The 19864-nt window shown below is 36.6% G+C and overlaps 1 protein-coding gene across 1 annotated transcript in view; it reads left to right on the forward strand.

The window, feature by feature from the left end:
• Positions 1-19864, forward strand: part of MPP7 (membrane palmitoylated protein 7) — a 388287-nt gene that overhangs the window by 285020 nt on the left and 83403 nt on the right. Inside the window, exons 8-13 of the mRNA XM_007951924.2 lie at positions 3169-3300; positions 4848-4929; positions 6817-6902; positions 16045-16119; positions 16323-16519; positions 16996-17060. Coding sequence (XP_007950115.2) covers positions 3169-3300; positions 4848-4929; positions 6817-6902; positions 16045-16119; positions 16323-16519; positions 16996-17060 — 637 coding nt within the window. The remainder of the gene's footprint in view (positions 1-3168; positions 3301-4847; positions 4930-6816; positions 6903-16044; positions 16120-16322; positions 16520-16995; positions 17061-19864) is intronic.

Here is a 19864-nt window from a genome sequence, read left to right on the forward strand (position 1 = left end):
CAATGACATGAGACAAAGTATATGTGAACTGCTGTATGAAAAGTGAATTTACTCTGTAAATCTTCACCCAAATCAAAATAAAATTTAAAAAAAAAAAAGGAAAAAAAAAGATGTCGAAAGAGGCTGAAGAGGAAAAAAATTAAAATACAAAGTGTGTGTGTGTGTGTGTGTTGGGGGGGAGAGGTAAGAAGTATAAAGAAAGGAGAAAAAACATGTAGCTCAATATTGGATCAAACACTAGCTACCTAACACTGCTGCAGTGGAAACATGGTGTTCACTCTGCAGGAGTAGACACTGCCAGCTATGGAGGTATGAATGTGGGCAGTGCTGTCTGTGGTGGCAGTGGGATTTGGCACCCATTCCACAAGATAAAAATATATATATAGGGAGGGAAGAAGATGGAAAAAAGAAAAGTAAAAGCAAGAGTGTTGGGAAGTATTAAGAAGAACAAAAAAGAAAATAGAAATAAAACAACCTAAAGTGGTATAGAACTGGTGCAGGCACTAACTGCCATACATGGCTGCAGCAAGAGTGCAGTAATCATTCCATGGAAAGGCTCATTGCCAATTGCAGAGGGCTAGTGGTGGGCATTGCTGAGGGAGGGGAGAGGAAGAAAAGAATTAAAATACAAGGTGGGGGAGCGAAGAATTCAGAATAAAGTTAAAAGAAAAAGACAACATAGTACTGGTGCATGCACTAGCTGTAGAACACAGAGCCAGTGATAATGTGGAGCTCTTTGTAGGAGCATACACCATGCACCTGCAGGTGCAGGTGCTGGTGATCAAGGATGCAGTGGGAATGCTGCATGAGGCCTGCCCCTCCCCCAAAAAAAAGAACGTAGGGGAAGAAGAAGAAGGAAAAGAACGAAATGGGGTGGAATGAAGAGGGAAGAACTAAGGAAAAAAAAAAAAATGCAGCACTGTACTAGCAGTAAAGGGGTTGCTGACGAGCTACCAGGTTGTGGGGTGTTCTCCTGGTCACTGGGAGGTTGTGCTAGCTGGAGGGATATTATGCTTCTGTGGTCACCAATCATTGATGTGGGTGCCAATTTGCAGTCCTAGGCAAGCAGAGCCATTTATCTGGTTCTTGCCCCAATCACAAGGTTTTTGTGAAAATTCAAAATGGCTGTGCTGGGCTGGGCCTGTAGGCAATTCACTACTATGTATTCTTCCTTGCTTTCTGTTTTTGTTCAGTCTCTTTCTCTCATCTGTATTTGATCTATTATTTTATCCTTTCTTTTGAAGTCCTTGGTTCCAAGATTGACAGCTATATCCATTTCACTTGGTTTCTTGGGTCTTTGACGTAGGACTGCATACTTTATATGCCTCATCTGCTATCTTGGCCTTTACATGTCTTCTGCTTTTAGAAAATTCACTTTATGCCATTTAAGTTTTAAAAAAGACCTACATTAATACCTGTTTTCCCTAATAGAAAGAAATTCAAAGAGAATTTTCACTTTTAGGAAAAAAGTGAAACTAGTATTCAGCGTTTGTTTTATAGCAAGCTAATAAGAGGCAGCGTGTACCCTGAGAAGCAAGAGTGGCATCACAAACCTCCTTACCGAAGAACTATGCTTATCATGTCAGCATCTAGCTACTACCATGGCTTTGAATTGTATCTGTGAACACTATATGTTACTTTTAGGTTTTAGGCATCATTTGATATGATTTAGGAGGTTGTTTTTGGGTCTGGGAATGTACAAAAATTTTTCCCGTATTAATTAATGGTAATTGCATCTTCTCTTGACACTATTTAGGCTTATTAAAGGTTTCAGAGGAATGTTCTACTTTTGGATAGAAGGGGAAACCTGTACATGTGTGATTGTAAACTGTGTATATGTACAAAGGCAAGGAACAATGTGCTGAGGGAAAAAGTAACCAGAGGAATCTATTTTTTATTGAATGATTGGGCCAGGTGTTTGTAAAGAAGAGTTATTTAAACTGAATGTTCTTCTTGTTGTGCCATCGAGTCGGACCCAACTCATAGCGACCCCTCCTTGGGTTTCCCAGGCAGTATCACTACGGAAGTAGATTGCCCCATCTTCCGGCTACACTGTTGAATAATGAACTTGAAAATGGGCCAAGTATGAATGCACTTGGACCATTTGAGGCTCCTGCAATTAAATGCCCTAGGTAAAAAATGATGGCATCACCGATCTAGACCAGACTTTCATGTAAAGAGCCATATAATGTCTGTTGTAACTACTCAGTCATATTAGCCATTTATTTCTGTGCTTGTTTGTTTTGTTAAGAGTGGGAAAGAAGAAAATATATATTATATATAACATATCATGTAATACATATTTAAAAAAAAAAAAAATCTCACTGCTGTCAAGTTGGATCTGACTCATAGCAGCCCCTCCTTGGGTTTTCGAGGCGGTATCACTGCGGAAGTAGATTGCCCAACATTCCTTCTGAGGAGTGGAGTGGCTGATGGGTTTGAACTGCCAGCCTTCTGGTTAGCAGTCAGATGCCTTAGGCACTACACCACCACAACTCCTACATAATACATATTTATCATATATAACCAAAACCAAATCAAACTCACTGTCATCCAGTTAATTCCAGCTCATAGTGACCCACATTATATTTCTGAGGCAGTAAGCCCAGTCTTCCTTCTTCAGAGTGGCTAGTGGGCTTGAACCACCAATTCTGGTTAGTAGTCAAATGCCTTAGGCACTACACCATTATTACATATTATTCCTAGACTCCTATTACTTCATTGACAATATATCTATATCCTCATTTTCTTCCTTCTTCCAAAAGTAACAGCCCTCACACTCACCCCCATCTGGTGGCACTGTAGTTAAAGCATTGAGCTGCTAACCAAAAGGTCAGCAGTTTAAATCCACCAGCCACTCCATGGGGAAAAATGAGGCAGTCTACATTGTAATGATTTACATCCTATAGGGCAGTTCTACTCAGTCCTATAGGGTTGCTGTGAGTTGGAATTGACTCTGGCACTGGATTTGGGTTTTTTATACATATTAGGAGAAATTTTATGCTGATTCATACCATACATTAATGGAATGGGAACAGTTCCTTTTCAAACAGTTGTCTTGTTATCACTTCTGTGGCAAAATTATAACAGCATTTTGATTTTTCTTAGTGTGTTGTATTCAGAGTGTTGTATTTGGTATTTATTTTTATCAACCTTTGAGTTTTATAGGCATTGCTTTCTGTACATGATACTGTGGCTCAGAAGAATTATGATCCTGTATTACCTCCTATGCCTGATGATATTGATGATGAGGAAGACTCAGTAAAAATAATCCGTCTGGTCAAAAATAGAGAACCACTGGTGAGTTGTCCATTTGGTCTACATTTTGTGCTCACATATGAGCAGATAGCATGATTAAACCAAATTTGATGAGCATGTAGTCCTCTCTTTAAAATTCATTTGTTGGGCTCTCAAGACTTTAAAATAAATGGAACATTTATTAAAGGAAAATGAAGACAAATAAAATGATAGCCATTCTAGTGACTATAAATTTTGAAAATATGAACTATTGGAATTTATAAAAGAAAGGGTAACGTAGACCAGTGATGACTGATTTGAGATCAAATGATACAACAACAACAACACAAATGCTTATGGCTTGTCTAGAAACCTATTTTATTTTAAAGTAATGAGAAAAAATAATCAGATGTGTGATATTTTGAAATATAAAAGTTATTTATTTTAGCACCAGAAGTCATACAGTATTGAATTATGTCAAATGGTCTGTGGTAGGCAAAATAGTGCCTCCCTCCTACCATCCATGATGTTCACTTCTACATCAAAAGTAGATTACCAGGCCTTTCTTCCTAGTCTGTCTTAGCCTGGAAGGGCCACTGAAACTTATTAATCATCTCAGCAACACACAACCCTCCTCTGAGAGATGACTGGTGGCTGTGCATTGGCTGGGAAGGGAATTGAACCCAGGTCTCCTACATGGAAGGAAAGCATTCTGTCACTGAACCACCACTGCCCCCTCTCCCCTCCGTGTGTATCTTTAGTAGTGTGATGCAATATAGGATGACTTTTTCAAGTCAATGTCAGCCTGTTGGAAGGAAAGTTATAAAAAGACACTCAAATAACCATTTGTGCCTTTTACTTTTATAATGCAACATTCAGTTAATTTGCCTATGAACATCCATAAATGAATGACTTCTGTAGTCTTTTTGAAATTGTTTCCTAATGTTATGCCAACATGTTAGTTCTGTTTGTCCTAGGTATTGGCTTAGTCTTAGTTCATAAAAGTCCTGGAGTAACAGATCTTCCTTCCATTTGTTTACCTTAGTGGTAGGCATGAAATACAAGTAATTTCTGTTGCTTTCCCTCTCTCCTTTTTTTTCTTAATTCATCGTCGAGTCCCACATTATGATAGCTTAGCATAATAGAAGAATCACTAAACTAGATGTCAGATGGCCTGTGTTTTAGCTTTCTAACTTACTATATAATCTTGGTCTTCATTTAATCTTCACTACCTATTCTACCTTCTTTATGGAATATTGTAAGAATAAAAAGGATTAAAAACAAATAGTGTGCAAATACACAATATTATATATGTGTATTGTAATGGAAAGAGATTTTTACTTTCAGCAGTGATCAGGAGGTTAGAGATTTCAAAAAATCTTTGAATTGTCCTGGATACCTTAGCTGATAGGTATAGTAGAAAATTCTGTACCTAGTGAGAAGTATTTATAAGATACATAGTATAACATCTCTTCCTCCTGACTCATTCCTTAAAGCTTTGTAGTTGTTCTTTTCACTTTTTGTAGATGCATATCTTTTTTTCTGCTTTTCTTCTCCTACCACCCAACACACATATTTGCCCACAAATGCTTTTATTTTTCTCTTAATAGGGAGCAACCATTAAGAAGGATGAGCAGACTGGAGCCATCATTGTGGCTAGAATCATGAGAGGAGGAGCTGCAGATAGAAGTGGTAAGATTTTAAAAATTAAATGATTATAGAGACATCATGTTGCATTTTATGTGCAACAGTTGTAATATACCCTCGCCTTACTTACTGACATGGTTAAGTTCCAAAGACCAAATCATTAATAAGTGTTATGAGAAAATGGAGGATGACCACATGAGATCATAACATGGAGGATGACTACATTTACAAAACTGCCAAATTACATCATTGCATAACTGCCACATTACATCATTATATAACTCCCAAATTACTGAGAATCATGGCCTGACCAAGTTGACACATAACCTCAACCATCACAGCCAATGTTACTTTCATCTTTACCTCAGTGTTTATTACTGCCAGGTGTACATTGGCAGGTGCAATATAGTCAGACAGGACTATGGTCATAAATGTAAAATTTTGGATAACAAGATAGTCTGTGAGTGAAGAGTAGGTGTATAATAATCGAGAGGATAGCAGTCTTGTGATATGATATAGCAAAACAAGTAATATGACATTCTCTGTTGACAGGTACCTATTTAAAGAAATCATAGATAAATCTTACTTTACTTTATAGTTTTAGGTTACACAGGCTTTCCAAGTTATATTAAAATTTTTATCTTTTGTGTGTGTGTGTGTGTGTGTGTGTGTAACTACAATAAAACATACACCCATTCAACAGTTTTGACATGTGTAGCTCCTTTACAAGGTTACATACTTCACATTGTGTCACCGTTCTCCCTGTCTCTGCCCATGTTGTTCCACCACCATTAACTGAGTTTTAGAGTTAGTGTTGTCCATTTAATCTCGTATAGATAATTCTTTAAAAGAATGCAATACTCAGGGTGAATATTCTTTTTTAAGTGAGCTAAATTAATTGTTGGTTACTTTGTGGCATATTTTTGGATCAAGGCTTAAAAGTTGCTTCTGGGCAAAAGATTGAAAGGTTCACTCAGTCTCAGTACATCCAGTAAATCTGATTTCCAATAAGAATTTGAAGTTTCGTTCCACATTTTTTCCTCTTTTTGATCCATGTATTGGGTCTTTAATCAAAATGTTCAATAACTGTAGACGAGCAGCATTCATTTCTTCTGGTCTCATGGCAAGGGAGGTACTAAGTTCATGGAGGCAATTAGACCTGCAGTCCATTTCCTTCCGTGATTCCTGGATCTTCTTCCTCTGTTGCTTTTGACAAACAGAAACCAATTGTGGCATCTTGAGTGCCTGCTTGCTGGCTTTTAAGACCCCAGGTACTACTCACTGAAGTAGGAGGTAGAACAGAAACTCTAAAAAACAGCGATAGGCAACTGACTGAAGAAGAGGTCCATGAACTAAGACCCTAACTAAACTGTGAACTACGATAGCTGCTCACAAAACTATGACCCTAAATCTTTGAACCAAGAATGGTATTCCCACGATGTATTTTTTTGTAATCGTGTAGTATCAACACTTACAGCCTTTTTAATTTTGGCTGCTGGTTTTGTTGGAAAATTATAAGTAACATTCTGTTTACCTTTTGTCAACTCCCCCTACCCCAATGTACAACTTAGTGATATCAGTTACCAAGAATTTTTGTTTTTAGTTGTTTCTGATTTGGAAAGTGCTACAAAAAGCATGCAACCTTTTACAAAAATAAAAAATAAAAAAAAAAAAAAACGTAAGAAATCAGTGATGTGCATTTGTAGCAAAAACCAAGATGCTATTTCTTTGCCAGCATTATTATGCTGTAGTCTTTGATTCATTGCTGTATTGTAAATACATAGAATCTGAAACCTGAAGCTTGAAGGTTTCTCTCCAGTCCTTGAATGAATTCAGGGAACCTCCCAATGTTTTAATTATAGAAACAGCTGCAGGTTACAGTTCCTTTTGCTTTTTTAACACTGCTAACTTACCACATTTGCTATTTCTTAGGTCTTATTCACGTTGGTGATGAACTTAGGGAAGTGAATGGTATCCCAGTAGAGGATAAAAGGCCTGAGGAAATAATACAGATTTTGGTAAGGTGCAAATTTGTTTTAAAATTGCAGAAAAATTAAATGGAATCACTGTATTTCAGACTTGATTAAGAATATCGGATTTGAATTGAGCAGATTAGACTTTGAATCCTGGCTCTATCCCTGTGTGTTTTGGGAAAATATCTTAATCTGTTTGTGTCTCACTGTTTTCATTTACAAAATGAGAGCAAAAAGAACTAAATATGTCTCTAGAGTGTCTTGAGTTTTAAATATAAAGAGTTTAGTGCAGGGCCATCCCAAATTAGGTACTTAATGAAAAGATAGGTCTGCTCTGTTGTTGATGATACATTTATCTTCCTCCTCCTTTCCTCTATATATCTATACTATAGGCTGTGATTTCAAGGTATATATAGTGTGAGACTAATTTAGATGTCTTAGGAAATTTAAATTGAATGAGATTATTTTAGGCCTTCACAATGTTATAAGTTCATTTGTAAGGATAGAATGGAGACTGTCCCTATTTTATATACTATGACATGCTATAAACCTAAAGGAATAAATATAATTGAAAATCTCGAAATAATATGTGATTAAGATGGCATTTTAAACCAGTGGAAAAATGATGGAACTATTTCATAAGTGGTATTGAATTCATTGGTGATTTGTTGAGAAAATATCAGTACCTATTTTGCACCATCTGCAAAAGTAAATTCCCCAAAGCTGATTGATTTCAGTATAAAAAAGTCTTTAAAGCAGCACAATAAAATATATAGGGCTTATAATTATAGGGTAGAGACCCTTTTTAAACTTGATGGATGTGAAAATCAAATAGAAAAGTAACAAATGTGGTTACTGGAATTGAAACTTTCTGTACAGAAAAATATCTCATAAATAAACATAAAAGGAATAAGATTGTAAGAAAAATACTTTCAACATATGTAATCACTCACTGCTGTCGAGTCGGATCCCACTCATAGCGACCCATCCTTGGGTTTCTGAGGCCTTATCTATCACTATGGAAGTAAATTGTCCAGCCTTGGAAGGAAGTGCTTTAGGCACTTAGCAGTCAAGTGCTTTAGGCACACCACCACCAGAGCTCCTAACATATATAATAGAAGACTATATTTTAGTGTATAAAGGGTCCATAAGGAAGTGAGAAGAGAAAAATGTTTACAGCAAAATTGGCGAAGCATATGGAGCTCTGGTAGCATAGTGGCTAAAGCACTTGACTGCTAACCAGAAGGCTGGTGGTTCAAACCCACCAGCTACTCCTCGAAAGGAAGGTTGGGCAATCCTACTTCCGTAGTGATACTGCCTCGGAAACCCAAGGAGGGGTCACTATGAGTCGGGGCCGACTCAACGGCACATAACAACAACAACATGTACAAACAAGTTACAAAAGAATCCATGATGCCTGAAAAACACTGGAATGGTAACAATTTAAAAGCTTGATAGTGCCTAGAGTTGGCCAGAATTTAGGGGAATAGATATGTTTATCTACTTCTGGTGACAGGCTAAATTAATAGAACCTTTGCAATGGCCATCTGAAACTGTCAAAATGTCAAATGTACATACCATTTAGTCAAGAAATTCAACTGTACAACATGGTAATGCCACTGAATTCTACCTATGAAGAAGGTTGAAATGTTTTGTTACATATATATCACAATTTTTTAAAAAATCAGTTGTTGTAAATAAAGCCTAAGGAAATAATTTGGCAAGTGTGAAAAAGAATGTGTATAAATAAAATATTTCAAAAATATTTGGAAACTATCAACAGGTTAAATTGATTAAATAAAGTATCATTCATCATTATCATTATCATAGGATGGATTACTGTGAGTCAATTACAATAGATGAGAGTGCCCTATATGACGTTGTATTAGTACTATTGATAAGGGCCAAATGACACTGTGCTAACATTTACATACATATATTGCATGTTGTTGTTGTTGTTGTTGTTGTTATGTGCTGTCGAGTCAGCATATGTTAAAAAAATCCAGAGGTTCTGGACCCAAGATGGCAGACTAAGGAGACAAACTATCCAAAACCTCTACAACAAAGACTCAAAAAAGATAAGGGAAACAACTGCAGATGACAATCATGGATCCAGAACTTCAAAGAAAAGGATAAAGTAGATCAAATACAAATAAGGAAAGACTGAAAACGTATTGCAAGCAACGGTCTGATCAGAGTTATCAGAGTAGGATCCAAATAACCAGCTCCACTTGTTCAGCACTGTACCAGCACCCACATCTATGATCAGGCAGCCTGAAAGATGTGTCCTTCCCCTTAACTTGCACAACCTCCCAGTGATCAGAAATGAGGTTCTCCCCACCTCCACCTACCCTGAATTCAGACACCCCCCACTACAGGTGCTGGGCTGATTCTTTTTTTTTTTTTTTTTTAATCTTTCTGCTGAGTTTTTCCATCCTTCCCTCTTTCCTGAAGAGCAGGAGCCCCTCCTCCACTGTCCACACAGTAAGTGGCACTTGCCCTCACCCCTCCATGGTCAGCAGTGTGAGCTCTCCCAGAGTGAGCTCTGCATTCCTGCTGTAGCTGCTGTGCTTGGCAGCTAATACTTGTGTCAGTTTCTTCTTTTTCTTTTCTCTCTTTCCTTCTCAGATCTTCCCTCTTACCCCCTTGGTTGTTTACTTTTTCTCCCACTTCTCCATAACATTATTTTTTTCTTTTCTTCCTCCTTCCCTTTTTTTTTTCTTTGATCTGGCTGACTGAGTTCCTTGTTACCCACTACCTCTGTGTTCAGTAGTGCTGCTGCTGACCATCTGTATTCAAGGGCATGTGCTCCTGTGGAGCAAATACTACATTCCACTGCAGCATGGTATGATGGTTGTCACTTGACATTTGTTTCTGGTTTTTTTTTTTTTTTCCTTTGTTTTTTCTTCCTATTTTCTTTTCTTTTTTCCCTCTTTTTCTTCTTAGGTCTTATTCTCCCATTTCTTTTTTTCCTTTTCCTTTCTTTTTCCTCTCCCTTCCTATGTTCTCTCTTTTTTTTTTTTTTCTTTTCTCTCTTTCCCCAGCAACTGGGAACCAGTGACCCTACCTAACCATACCCACCCACACCTACTGCCCCACCCACTGAACAAGTGCCACCACCCACTCCAGCCCTACTGGACCAATAACAGACAGTAGCCAACATCTGCCCAAGCCTACCTTCAGATGTTCTGCACAATCAGTGATCAGAGACTTGTGCCCACGCTCCCATCTGTTACCAGATCTGCCCAGAGACAGGTGGTGAGTGCCCCAGTGCTGTCAAACTAGTTACCAGAGCAACACAACTGCCCTGCTGCCTGGACATATTAAAACAAAACAAAACAAAGAATCATGGTGAAGCAAACCAACATACAATCAATAAGTTAATACAATAATTCTACAATGTCTTAGAGATAACAGACAACTTCAAATCACACCAAAAAACATGACAATGCCTCAAACATGAGCAACGTACAGGGCCAGAAAATCTTCCAGAGGAAGAAATGCTAGTGGGATTTCCTTACAAAGAATTTTAGTTTCCTTCAATGGATTGAGAGAAACTTTGAGGAAACCACAGACAAAGTAAAGGCAGAGACAAATCTAGAAGAATTTAAAAAATCAATACAAGAACAAATTGAAAAAATAAATAGAAAGTTAGAAACCATACTAAAACAGCAAATAGAAATCTAAACGATTAATAACTAAAATTTCAGAAATGGATAACACATTGGAAGGACAAAGGAGTACAACTGAATCATTGAAACACAGAATTAGATTGAAGACAAATTTCTTGACACCAATCTGTTGGAGGAACAATCATCAAAAACAATAAACAAAATGATGAAAGTTTGATTCATTTGGGGCACCATGAAGAGGAATAATTTATGTGTGATTGAAATTCCAAAACAGGAAGACACAAAAAAAGCACTGAGAAAATTGTCAAAGATTTTGTCAGAAGAAAATTTCCCTAATATCATGAAACATGAGAAAACAAGAAGCTCCACAAACCCCAAATAGGATAGATCTCAAAAGAAAATCACCAAGACATATCATAATCAAACTTCCCAAAAACAAAAACAAAGAAAGAATCTTGAAAGCAACTTGGGAACAATTAAAAGTCACCTACAAAGGAGAACCAGTAAGACTAACCTGTGATTTCTTGGCACAAACCACACAGGCGAGAAGGCAATGGGATGACATATATAAAATTCTGAAAAAAAACAAAATTGCCAACCAAGAATTAGATATCCAGCAAAATTGTCTCTCGAATACAATGATGAATTTAGGACATTGTCAGATAAACTGAAATTAAGAGAATTTGGAAAACCAGACCAACCTTACAAGAATTGCTAAAGAGAGTCCTCTGGATGAAGAACCCCCAATGGCCGACAACAACCACAGATCAGACAGCAACATCAACTGGAAATCAACCCAGAAACAGAAGTATCGAAGGTAAGATAAACCTATAAGACAAATAATAGGGAAGCAGATATGCCAAAATGATAACCATAAAGCAAAAAGAGAAAATAAATGATGTAGTTACAGAACTTCCAAATGGAGAGGAAGTCAAGATACTACCAAGATAGAATGGACTGCTTTAAACTTGGGAAGGTAATAATAATTTACACTGTGACATCAAAGAAAATCAATACACCTTCACACCAAAATAAAAAAGAAGAAAATCATAGTCTCAGAAAACACTAAAACAATAGCACTGAAGGAAATGATAAGAAAATCCGTAAACAAAATGAGCTCATCACAGAAAAATGTATGAAACAAGAAACCATCACCACACACACACACACACACACACAACACAGCAATAAATTCATACCTATCAATTATTACATTGAATGTAAATGGATTAAATGCACCATTGAAGAGACAGAGAGTAGCAGATGGATAAGAAAACATGACCTATCAATGCTCTGTGTACAAAAGGCTCACCTTAGACACAAAGACAAAAATAAGCTAAAAATCAAAGTATGGCAAAACATATTTCAAGCAAATGATAACCAAAAAAAGAGGAGTGGCAATAATAATTTCTCATTAAATAGATGTTAAGGCAAAAAGCATCAAAAGAAACAAAGATACTATGTAAAGACAAAGATACTGTGTTCAATAGAATAAGAGGACATAACCATAATAAATATCTATGTCTTCAAGAAAAGAGCCCCAAAATATATAATTCAAATTTTAACAAAATTTAAAGGAGAAACTCCACAATAGTAGTGTTGTTGTTGTCATGTGCCATCGAGCCGTACCTGACTCATAATGACCCCTCCTTGGGTATCCAAGGAGGTATCACTACGGAAGTAGATTGCCCAACCTTCCTTTCAAGGAGTGGCTGGTGGGTTTGAAACACCAGCCTTCTGGTTAGCAGTCAAGTGCCTTAGGCACTTCGCTACCAGGAGACTTTAATACACTACTTTCAATGAAGGACAGAGCAACTAGAAAGACACTTAACCGATATACAGATGATCCAAACAACACCATCAACCAACTAGACCTCATGGATGTATATAGAACACTCCACCCAACAACAGTACAATATACATTCTTTTCCAGCACACATGGAAATTTTTCTAGAATGCGTCATGTTAGGCCACAAAACAAGATTCAATACATTTGAAAACACTGAAATACCACAAAGCTATAAAATTACAAATAAACAAGAAGATGATCAAGGGAAGAAAAAATCAAGTACATGGAAACTGAATAACACCCTGCTTAAAAACTACTGGGTGATAGAGGAATAATAATGAAAAAATTTCCTTGAATCAAATGAGAATGAAAACACAATATACCAAAATCTTTGGGACACAGCAAAAGCAGTGCTCAGAGGACAATTTATAGTGATTATTACACATATTAGAACAATATAAGTGTCCATCACTGGATGAATGGATAAACAAACTGTGGTATGTACACATGATGGAATACTACACAATGTTAAAGAATACTGATTAACCCGCAAAACACCTTGTAACATGTATGAACCTAGAGGACATTATGCAAAAGAACAACTATTGTGTGAGCCCACTACTTTGAAAAGTTAAGAAGAGGTTTAAACACAGAATTGTTCTTTAAAAGTTCCCAGAGGTGGGAAGGGGAGGAAGCATATATCATTAACTGGGGGGGGGGGGTGCAGACATTTATTAACTTGGATGAAAGGAAAGACAATGTATAATAAGATGGAAGTCAGGACAAAATGATCAAGGCAGTGGAAGATATAGGGAGGAGCACAAGAGTTAATGGCAACAAAGGTGAATACTATAACATACACAATCCAAAATAACAGTAATAGCAATAATTAATGAATAGATGCATAGACATACAATCTGAACAGAGGTAGGAAGGTGAAAGGGACTATATCCACAAATATGTATAGATTTGACAGAGGCTCTCTCTCCCTATGTATCTGTATGTGCTACAAATATATCCATGAATGTAGTAGAGCATACAGGGGACAAAGTTATAAAAACTTCTTAGTCATAAACAAACACTTTAAGGGAATGAGTCCCTGGGTATGGAGGTTCAGGACCATAGTCTCAGGGGACACTTAAGGTCAACGGGTATAACATAGTCCACAAAGAAGTGTTCTACATCCTTCTCTGGTCAGTAGCAACTGGGGTCTTAAAAGCTTGTGAGCAGCTGTCTAAGAGGAAACTATTGGTATCTCCCTGGCTAGAGCAAAGAGGAGTGAAGAAAATCAAAGACACAGGAAATAATTAGTCCAAAGGCCTGATAGATCATATGAGTCCCAGCCTCCATGACCCTGAGACTGGAAGAACTAGATGGTGCCCTGGCTACCACTGCTGACCTCTCTGAAAGGAATTACAATAAGAGGTCCCAGATAGAATGGAGGAAAATATGGAACAAAACTCAGAATCATAAAAAAGATCAAGCTTATACTCAAAATCATAAAAAGAAAGGGACCAGGTTTGCTGATCTGATAGAGCTGGTGGAACCCCTGAGACTATGGCCCCTAGCTGCCCTTCAGGTCTGGAATTGAACCCATTCCTGTGGCTTCCAGCCAAACAGCAGACAGGCATATGAGTTGAACATTTACATTAGGTAGATTCAGTCCTTGCAGAGATCAATCATGGGAGAATAGAAGGGCTGTCTATGCACAATGGGCAGGAGTGCATGGGAGGGAAGGACACAGGGAAGAGATCACTGTGGGGAGGAAGTGGCAAGAGAGCTTTTGCATTGTGGAAAATTGCCGTCGATGTCATGAGACAGTATATGTGAACTGCTGTATGGAAAATGAATTTTCTCTGTAAACATTCACCCAAATCACACACACACACACACACACACACACACAGACCAGGCCTACTGGTCTTAGACCACAACCCTTAGATACACTTCAAACTGCAAATGGAACTTAACCCTAATGATTCAACTGGCAGCCAAATGATAGGCCTATAAGGTGAAAAGTAATATCAAGAGGGCATGCGTTCATTATAGCAATCAAGCATAGGAGATCAAGAGGACAGCATTTGCCCATGGATGTAGCTAGGAAGGCAGAGTGAAGGGAAGAGGTGGCCATAGGAAGGGAATGGGAAGAATGCTGTTATAGGGTGGAGATTACAGTAAACGTCACAAAACAGAATACGTATGGGTTGTGGAATGTAAAACCAATTTGCTCTGTAAACTTTAACCCAAATCACAATTAAAAAAAAAAAAAAATGGAAGAATGGGAGAGGATAATAGAAAAGACTTTCCTTTCTCTTTACTTGCCCAATTCAATATTACATGAATTCTTACTAAGATTAATTAATTACTTTTATTAGTAATTACAATAATATTGTAAGTTTGAAATAAGCCACTCCTGTAAAATTGTGATACTCATACTTTTAACACCAATTTTACATAATTTTCAGTGTTATGTTGGAGCTGCCTCCTTCTGGTCATTAAAGTTGACTGTGTGTGACTCTTTTCAACTCTGCTGTCAGTGCTCATGCTGGTAAACTGAAATGGGCAATGGTGGGAGTATTTAAACCTTTGAAATTGGCAAAACTTATAAATCAGCCTTTTAAAGCAAATAGCAGCAACAATAAAAGCACAGAAATCTGTCTTACCAGCATACTACTATAGTGTCCCTCTCCCTCTCTCTCCCTCCTACGTCCCTAAAAACACAGATAACCCATGTTTCTATGCTATGCTGTGATTGACTCATAGCAACTCTGACAGAAAAGAACTGCCCCATAGGTTTCCAAGGCTGTAATCTTTATGGAAGCAAACTGCCACATCTTTCTCCCATATAACAGCTGGGTTCCAACTGCTGACCTTTTTGTTTAGCAGCTGAGTGCTTAACCACTGCTCATAAACAGAGTGGCCTGCACCTTGCACATTACCTTGGCAATAACTTATTTTCACAAAACTTGGTTGTTGAATTTACCTATCTCTAGTCCTTAAACATTGTCTTTTTTTTTTTTTTATCTTTTTAACTTTTGATTGTGATTTGGGTAATAGTTCACAGTGCAAATTCATGTTTCATTCAACAGTTGATACTCATTTTGTTTTGTGACATTGATTGCAGTCTCCACAATGTAACAGCTCTCTTCTGACTACTTCCCTGTGCTTACCTTTCGCCACTCTTTCTTTCCTATGGATTCCTGCCCTCTTAGCTTTCTCCCTGTGCAGATGCTGCACTTCTGATCTCCCATGGCTGATTGTTCTAAGGAGTGCAACTCACTGGTGTAACTATTCTCCTTGTGGGCCTGGCTGTTGTAGGGCTGAAAGTTAAGCTACGCGTGTGAGTTCAGTTCCAGGCTCAAAGGGTGACGGGGCCATAGCCTGGGGGTTTTATCAGTCTCTCTCAGACCAGTAATCCTGGTCTTTTTTTATTAACAGTGTCTTTATTTAAGGCACTGTGCATATTTTGTTTTTACTCTGAAGTGACTCAACATGGATAGTAATATTTTATATTTTTATAATTGATATTTTAAAAGTGCATAGGAAGTAAAAGTAGATTCAGTGGTTATTTTTTTAACTTACTTGACAAACTTTCGTGCTTTCTCATGTTACAAGAATTTCTACAAAACTGTTTTCCTCATTTTGATCTATCTAGGAGTAGAAACCCCAAGCTTGTAATTTTCAGATGCATTTCGTTTTCTACCTGTTTTACTCTATTTCCCCTTCTAGAAATTTTCTTGTAACTGTTTCTTTCATTCAATATCAGGCTCAGTCCCAGGGAGCAATTACATTCAAGATTATACCCAGCATCAAAGAGGAGCCCCCATCGAAAGAAGGCAAGGTAATTGCTACTTATACAAATTTTGGTGGATCTGAAAGAAGTAAAGTTTTTCCAAATAATTCATAATCCACTTTGTCAGAGTAGGTTTATTTTGATATTTCAGGTTTTAGAAATTATTATTTCTCATATCAGTTAGAAGAATGAAACATCTCTCACATATTTTTCTTTTCTTTTTGTTCATCTTAAATGAAACTTTCTTCCAGATGTTTATCAAAGCTCTCTTTGACTATGATCCTAATGAGGACAAAGCAATTCCATGTAAAGAAGCTGGACTTTCTTTCAAAAAAGGAGATATACTTCAGATTATGAGCCAAGATGATGCAACCTGGTGGCAAGCGAAGCATGAAGGTGATGCCAATCCCAGAGCAGGCTTGATTCCCTCCAAGCATTTCCAGGAAAGGTGAGCTCCTGGCAGATCACAATGGCCTTTCTTAAACTGTATTTTTGTTCTCTGCAAAATATCATCCCAGCATAGTTGTGACAAAAACAAGCTCTCAAACTTTGCTCTGGAATCCTTTATTCCCTGGGTTTAGATTTCTGTTTTGTCTACCCAAGTATGAATAATGACCAAAAATAATACGACAGTTCCTGGTCTTGGTTTTTGTTGTGAGGCAAAAGGAAAATAGCACATTAATATCAGAAAGGGTATTGATGTGGGTAAAGAAAAAGGAGAGGGAATAAAACAAAAACAGTGATTTGGAAGGGGATAATGTATAAAGCTTTAAAAGTACACAATTGATTTCATAATTTAAAAATATTGCATTGCATTCATTTTTGCCCTTTTAGGTTTTTGTTAAAACTTTCAGTATTTGCTGTTGTGTTAATCTCAGACCTGTACTGAAAACTGATAGGCATATTGACCTTATTTTCCCCCAGGAGATTGGCTCTGAGACGACCAGAAATATTAGTTCAGCCCTTGAAAGTTTCCAACAGGAAATCATGTAAGTTTGTTAACATAAGAATGCACAATAACTAAATCCTGCTATGTTTGACTATTAAAGCAGGTGTTTGTAGCAGAACAAGAGGTCATATTACCTTGCAGTAGCTTTTGAATGATCATTCCACAGGAATCGACCAAATGAGAAATTAGAGTACCAATATTAATGTGAATCTTTTGAAGAGTTAAGGGTGCTGGAGTTGTTTGTAGTGAACCATGACTCCGTTTTTCATAAAATAACTACTGTACTATAACTGCTATGTTTGATTTCTGAATTTAGGTCTTTTATAAATGTAACCTAATACAACTCTAATTTCTCCAAAGCCAAGAGGTTCAGGTAAGGTATTTCTTAGTAAAGACTGAGGAGAAAGAGAGTCTAGACCTTTTTTTGGCACAAAAACAGTTAGTTGTACCTAAGATTAATTCCTTTCTTACTCACAAATCATAACTCTAACCTTTGACCCATCTGTTTGGAGTTATCACAAGACTAGAAAGACAGAGTAAAGAAAAGGATAACAGAGGACAACTGGAAAAGATAGTGTGGATTTAGGTGCTTTTTTTTTTTTTTTCTTCCCGCCTTCCACCCTCTCAAGTCCTCTCATATTCATATTCTACTACATATCCCTCTCATATTCTACTACATCTCCCCCTAAACATTTCATGATTCTAGGTATTTTAGAAAAGGGGAGAAAAAGTCCTTTGTTTTCAGCATAGAAGTTGTACATTAAAAGGCAAAATGAACAAGTAAATGGCCCTGGAATTTTACACCAACATCTGTTTTTAGTATCGTTGCATTTTTCACATCTCCTGTTATTTCTGTCAGTTTGTAGACGCTTATAACCTAGGAATCACATTATAAGAGCCAAACTACAGTCGAGTATAAATCTCACAAGCAAGCAAATACTTAAAGTGGAGCACTGATTCAAAAGCCTGCTTGTTCCTGCTACATTAAATCTGGGCAGAATGAAAAAACACTTGTCATAGAATGCCACATGTATTATGACATCAGAAAGCTTAAAGTTTAAGCAGAATGTTGCATTGTTCTTAAATGTGATAACTTCACTGGCAACTCATCCAGCTGAAAGGTACCTTGAGACATCTGCCTGACTTGCTCTTTGAGGGACTTTTAAGTTTGAGGTTTTGAGGTTTGCATACTTCTAGTATATATGCTGCATGTGAAATAAAGAATGCATACCTTAATAAATGAATAAATGTGGTTATATCCTCATTTGAATCTATATCCAAATTTGTTTCACTCATAGGCAACTTAGAAATTTAAAATTTTATATAATTATGGATTTTTATTACCTGAAATTTTGGCGAAAGTGTTTACATTTCTGTGAAGAACTATACAAAGTGGAGAGTGTATTTTCAATAGCTCTCCCAAAACTCATGTAGACCTGGGTGAATTTGAGAGGAATGAGTGTGTGTGTGTAAACATTAATTTCAGGGAAGTTTTTTTGTCTGTTAACTTGCATAATTTCTTCTTTTACATTAATACTGCAATAGTCAAATGTTAGATCTAGCTCAGGATTTGTCTGTATTCAAATTACCTCATTTTGAATGTTTACTAATTTTTCTGCTTTTGGAAGAGCACAGACAACTGTCTACTGGTCTTGCCTCCCTTTTGTTGTTCCCTACTTTCCTCTTCTTTTTTTGGATTAGATTTGATTCACTCAGAGATGCAGTATTTTTTCTCTTTTTAAATCTTTTCAAGATGATCTAAAATAATTCACCAACACATAGTATATGTGATTTTGTTCAGAAAGACATGTATTTCTATGAAATTGAATAAAAGGCCAGTGTTTTCATTGTCAAAGAATTGAGATCTATTTGAATTGTATTTGAACGTTGTCTTCTAAACTCCTAAACTTAAAAATTATGCAAAAATCATTATACTCATTTTTAAACTTCTTAAAAGGACTTTGCTTTGTAACCTATGTATTGGATAGTAATCCCTTATATAACTAAATCTTTTTAAGCCATTCTCGACTCACTGCTTCCTGGATCTGAATATTTGGTACTTAGTTTTTTAGAATAGGAAGTTGATGTTATCATGCCCTTTGCTAAATTGTAGACTAATACTATGAAGAAAAACAAAGATATAAAATTTTTTATTTTTATGACTTTGACTATTAATTTGTAAGATTGGTTTTAGGAAAAATTTCTGATTTAATGTAAAATTTCTAGGAGAGTAATTCTGTTATGTTGGTGTTTATAAATTCATGAGAAAATATTCACAATGATAAAATGATTTCTGCTCTAAACTTTATAAGTGCATTTCAAGCCTAGGAAGAGATTGTTAAGCATTGCATCTGGAATAATGAATTTAGTCACAATGTAGTACCTTTCAAAATAGCCAATTAACTGTTTCCCACCAAGTGATCGTTTGTATTACTATGATTTTACTTTTTATTTGATTCATGGTGTAATATCATGAAGTTTGCATTTAGGAAAATGTTAAGTGAAAGATGGTTCTGGAATTTATGGGGGTTCTGTGAATACCAACATCAAAGTTAAAAGCTAATGGCAAATCCTAATCTTGTTATCTTATCATTCATATTTGTGATAGAACTCTAGTTCTTGGTTCCAAGGTAAATAAAATGAGGAGATACAGTAATAACCAGCCCTTTAGGTTTTAAAAGTAGCATCTTGATGCAAAACTGTAAGTGGTATTTATCACTGATGGTTGATTATTTCCTCCCCTTAAGAACCTTGACTTACATATATTCAGAAAATAGGCTTCTCAAGGAAAATAATTTGCCTCTTAAAGTGAAAAATTCCAAAAAATAAAACATGCCTACATTT

This window comes from Orycteropus afer, unplaced genomic scaffold, assembly GCF_000298275.1.
Source record: "Orycteropus afer afer isolate SDZICR_OR568_19922 unplaced genomic scaffold, OryAfe1.0 scaffold00319, whole genome shotgun sequence".
In the NCBI taxonomy this organism is placed as follows: Eukaryota; Metazoa; Chordata; class Mammalia; order Tubulidentata; family Orycteropodidae; genus Orycteropus; species Orycteropus afer.